The following is a 5,475-nucleotide window of genomic DNA, read 5'->3' as shown; positions in this document are numbered from 1 at the left end:
CGCATATTTTTATTTATTTATACTAAAATATCTTTTACACTTCATCAGGTAAACAGTTTATTTACTGGCAGTACAAAAGGGTGTACATACTCAAAACATATATCAACTACAATTCATTCTTTTTTGTACAAATGAAGACTTCTAATCTAACGCACATTCACATTAGACTCATAGTTTCTGGCTCACAGCAAAGACAATTCGCTGGCCCAATATTACAGGGTTCTATGTTACATAAGGTAGTTGAAATTTGACTTAATGTCACTATGATAATGTTCAAATTTCAGTTCGATAAAAGTGAAACACTGAACCCTGTAATATTGGGCCAGCGAAATGGAAAGTATAGTATTAATTTTGTTTAAGTCTAAGACAAATTCGCGCTTCTGATTTGATAGTTCCAACCAGGGACATTACACATCTAAAACAATCATTGCTTATAGTAAGCCACTGTCAGTGTACAGTCAGAGTCATATACCTAGTAGGTAGCATCCAAAATTCCAAAGTATTCAAATAGTCTGGAACGCCATACAAATTATATGGTGTACCGAACTATTTTAATACTTTGGATGCTACCTATTGATAGCTGCAGAGATAACTGACCCCCTTCCCCCCTTCCCCTTCCCTTTTCCTTCTTCTTGTTCGAGTTTGCTTTGCTTATTGTAAGCCTTATGTAAATGTGCCCTCAGGAGTCTTCTGTATCAAATGGTCCATATTTAAAGTAACATAACAATTATTGTATAGACGATATAAAGCTCACAGGGGCGTTTACAGTCTGGTAAACTAGTGATTCTGAAAGCACCTAATCTAGTAATAGATATACACCATTACTCATAAGGACCCAAAAGTAGCACCATACAATGGTGTTCACATAGGTAATTCCATCTTATGTTTACTTAAACTTATGTATAATATAAAGATCTCATGAGAAGTCAAAACATGAATTTATAAAAATAGATCTCTGATTTGTCATTATCACAAATGTATAGGATATTGTTTCTTAAATGGCTTATTTTATGAACTAAAACTTAAAGCAGCCTTACAGATTGTGCAAGCAAATATCTCCTGGGAGAATTAATCACAAGAATAAACTTTCAGCACGAAATTTCTTCACTTGTAAAAAGTTTTTTTCAACTTTCTTATCCTTTCAATTTGTATTGAAAAGTTACATTTTATAAAAGTTTAAATGCTCATACAAACTAACTGCATGTTTGGAATCTCATAAATGGGCTTCTAAAAATACTGTGACAATTTTTTTGCAGATTATCATTTAGCGGACAATGTTTCGCTTAATATCATTCTGCAGACTGATTTATTAGTAGGTATCTTTTGTCATACAATACTATGTCAAGATTCACATTCCTGCCAGTGGTTTATTGTATTTGATATAAAAATAAATCTGCACATAAATGTTCTATCTACTGACTAGGTACTCTTGAAAACAACCAATTGCATGATGAAATTCTCCCAAACTTTACTTAGAGAACCCGTCTGCATTGTCTGCAAATCATTGTCCATTATCCAAAATCAACATTAGTTTACTCCGGGAATCAATAGGGCGCCATGATAAATTGATAAATATAGTGAGAAAAAGTCACTGTTCTTATCACATTTTGAAAGATTAATACCACAATAGCATGTTTTTAAAGTTTCAAGTTAATAAACTGTCAGTCTTGAGTGAGTGAATGCTTATCTTTGATATCAACAAAAAATCAAAATGGTACTATAACCAAAGAGATAATTTACAATTTCTAGAATTATTTTATCAGGTCTTGAAGCATTATCATCATAATATTACAATATTTTGCAATTCATGCCATAGATTGCTCGAGCTATATTTATGTATAAATTACTCATTTCCTTGAAAATAATTAAAAAATTCAATGACAATTGCAAACACCAGCATTCCTATTGGCTCCAGGCCTTAAGAAACATACCTACCTCTAAAATGCATGGCAGCTTACATAAGAACACAATCACAGCATTGCAGAGTATAATACAGACACTTAATACCACAGCTGTCGTCTTCAGGTGTAGAGGTGGTTGATCGAGCTTTGTGCGGAGGTGGGGCCCGGAGGTAAACACTATCTGGTTCAGAGGTGTCTGGCAATTTATGTCTTATGGGTTCCTCATTGCTTAAATAGTCTTTATCATCATCAGTGTCTTCATTGTCCTTAGCGTCACCAGCTGCCTCCTGTGAAATAATGTTTCATTAATTAACATTTCATATCAGCGGCAGCTAAAGTTGCCCATTGCTTATTGTCAATTTTACCTGCTATGCTATGTTTTTTGATATTAAATGCATTGAAATGACTAGTCTAAAATGTATGTCTAAAAAGTGGGCAATAATATCTGTTTCACCCCTAGAAGCAATGGATCAGGGTAATGGGCAAATGTTGGCGAAATGCCAGTCATGAACCTCAATTTCCAGAGATGTATGCTAATAATCAAAATCTAGTCATAAAATGTATAGAAAATATCTCAAGTAATGGGACTAGAACCCACCACTGCCAGATGGAAAGCTGCATGACAGAATCACTTCACTTAAATAATTGAGGCAATTCCGAAACAGACTGATTTCATATAGTTATTACTGATTCTCAGAATTACTCCAAGGGCTGTCTAATGCCCGCATACTTACACTAGTTATTGTGCAGTACCTAATAATGTAATAATCAAATGTGTAGTCATCGAGTTCATACATTACTTGGACAAAATTACTCACTTTAGTTTCATCATTGTCTTGTTTTATTAAAATTACTCACTTTAGTTTCATCATTGTCTTGTTTTATTAGGTGCTGTTTCTCATCTACGTTGGAAGCTGTAATATTCGCTGCCACCGCCGTTTCTGTAGCAGCTAATGTGGCCGTGGGTAACTTGCGATCCGGACCAATTAATAAGCCTGTGTCATCATCGGTCTTCTTGTGAGTTGTGTCATGAGAATCACCAGACATGCTATAAAAAACGAAAACTATATTTCACAGAGGCCAATACGACATGAATATACGCGATGCCGAAGTATCTTGTTGCATTCAATGCGATCATATTACATACTGGTGACACGCGCATCGTTTCTAAGAATAATGTAAACAAACTTGTATGCAATAATTTTGTTGGTTTTATGAAATACCTTACTAATGCAGATTCAATCCGTTCACCAGACAATCGACGCCATGTGTTTCTGATTGTTTCAAAATTGCTAGTTTCTTGTTCTTGCATTGTCGTAAAATTCAAACCAAAAAGTTTGCAAGCTGTTTTGTAAACACAAGTAGATTTTTTTTTAATCTTAAGGTGGACCACTTAAAATATTGTTATGTTCGTTCAAGTCTTTTCACTACTTTTTACATAAAATTTAGTTTTGTTTCAGAGTAGAAAAACAAAAATACGAGACAATGCAACTGCACTCTCACTTCTCACAACATCTCATACTATGCATTGTATTTTCGTTACTGACAGTGTGAATGTGACAGTCTGTGACACTGTTGTATTTTTATCGTGGCAATGTTGGCACTCCCGTTCAGGGCTGTTACTTGGCTGTTACCGCGAAAATCGAAGTTCGCAAATTGCGGACATCTTTCTTTGTTACTCTAATTAAGCCTTCATTGGAGTAAATGAGAAAGATTCTCGCAATTTGCGAATTTCGGTTTTCGCAGTGTCGTTCGATGTTCGATGTTCGGAAGTATAGATGGTCCAGCAAATCTTGTCAGTAGAAAAGGCAGCAGCAGCAAATCTTGTCAGGCAAATTTAAAAAATGTAGGCACGAATGGTTAATTTCCCATAGAACATTTGAATTTCGCGCCTTTTTCTACTGACAAGGTTTGCTTGACCAAGTTATATTTAGCAGATGGCGCCAGCATAGCTTGCCCTGTCACGGCCCTGTCAATCCCTAGAAATGTATCAGTTTCTTGTTTTTTTCATGGAATTTTGTGCCTTGGATGCCAGCCCTTTAAGCCCTCATATCTAGAAAAAGGGGTAAGATAACGATAACGCCATCTATGCAAACCTTTGATAGTAGCCAACCCCATACGGCTAAACACTTTCTTTTCTTCTCTTTCTTCACATAGTTATGTTAATGGAAACGGTATGGAACGGTACGGTACTTTTACGGTATGGAATTTTGAAGTTCTTTAGCGGCGCTGAGCACTTTTTGAGGTGGGGAAAAAATTATAAACTTGAGACAGCGTAACGCGTAACGCGATGACGTCATGTGAGACGGACAATGTTATTCACCAAAGAACTTTAGTCATAACGTACCTAAGGTCAGGTCAATTATTTAAAGCTGGACATTTATATTAAGCAATAAAGCTCAATGTTCTAATCTAGTACGGGCTGAAATACGAGGATCTCACACTTACATTCTAATTATAATTCAATAAAGCTACATCTTGATGAAATCGCTAATAAAAGTGAACTCTAGTACTGGTGAATAAAACTCAAAATATCATGACCAAATATATTTCTATTCGAGTTTTAAACAATTAACGCTACAAATTTAAGCTTACTGGCCAGCAATTTCGGAACTAAAGTTTTTCAATAGAAAGGAGGATGGGTCAATTATACATAGTGCTGCAGATATTTTGGACTAGTCATTGAGTTTTCACTTCTGTCGGCACTCCCGGAGTGCAAACCGTTGTTTTTTTTCATTAGTTAAGGGACTTAGGTAGGTAGTAGGTACTATACCTACAGTTTCATTATTCCTGTTCATAAGAACTCAGTTCAACTTTATACAATAATAAATTATTTAGCTTATTATCGGTTCCGGTACTTACAGTTTGTAGAAAGAGGGCGACCTCTCCCGTCGTCGATCGTCATTATTGTAGTTGAGCACAATGTCCTTCTTTTTGTTGCGTTTGCCGGTTGGAATCCATATAATGCCAAAGGTTGTCGATTTTCCACTCTTAGGTGTTCCGTATACGTCATACGAAGATGACGACGGGTAGCTTTTTGGTGATGACGGAGTGAGGGGCTTTGATTTACTTGGTGAGAAATCGAATGATTTCGATGTTTTAGGGCTAGCGCTTTTCGATATCGATGTACCGCTGTTCTTACTTATAGGACTTGAGAAGCTTTTGGTAGTAGAACTAATACTTTTGGCGGTGGAACTCCCAGTTTTGCTAGAAGAGCCCATTACACTGCCCTTGCCTGAAGTGACTCCGCTCTTTCCGCCACCAAGTCCACTTTTGCCGATGGAACCAAGCCCGCTCTTGCTGGAGCCGGCTCCCGGCTTCTTCATTATTGGTGCCAGGGTTGATACTGGAATAATAAATTTAACACTAGTCTTTGCGTAGGTACTCATTTACTGCATAGCTACGTTTGTAGCGCTACATTGTAGCCTCGCTGTAGCATAGTCAACCACATCATAAAATCCTTAAGTTCTGGTTCAAAAATCAACTGCGTATTCCTCAAAAATCGATGATCAAGGTTACCCCACGAATCAGTTTACGATACGGAATAATCGATAAACTACGTATTGAAAATAAC

The 5,475-nt window shown here is 36.4% G+C and overlaps 1 protein-coding gene across 1 annotated transcript; it reads right to left on the bottom strand.

The window, feature by feature from the left end:
* Positions 1–5,227, bottom strand: LOC134678688 (uncharacterized). The gene is made up of 3 exons (XM_063537343.1): positions 4,764–5,227; positions 2,760–2,949; positions 1–2,188 (listed from the first exon to the last, which is right to left on the bottom strand). Exons 1-3 carry the CDS (start codon positions 5,225–5,227, stop codon positions 1,955–1,957), a joined length of 888 nt encoding a protein of 295 aa, XP_063393413.1. The 3' UTR covers positions 1–1,954.
* Between the last annotated feature and the right edge of the window lie 248 nt (positions 5,228–5,475).

Source organism: Cydia fagiglandana, chromosome Z, assembly GCF_963556715.1.
Source record: "Cydia fagiglandana chromosome Z, ilCydFagi1.1, whole genome shotgun sequence".
Lineage (NCBI taxonomy): Eukaryota > Metazoa > Arthropoda > Insecta > Lepidoptera > Tortricidae > Cydia > Cydia fagiglandana.
The sequence above is the reverse complement of the archived record's forward strand: the minus strand, read 5'-3'. Positions and strand labels throughout refer to the sequence as shown.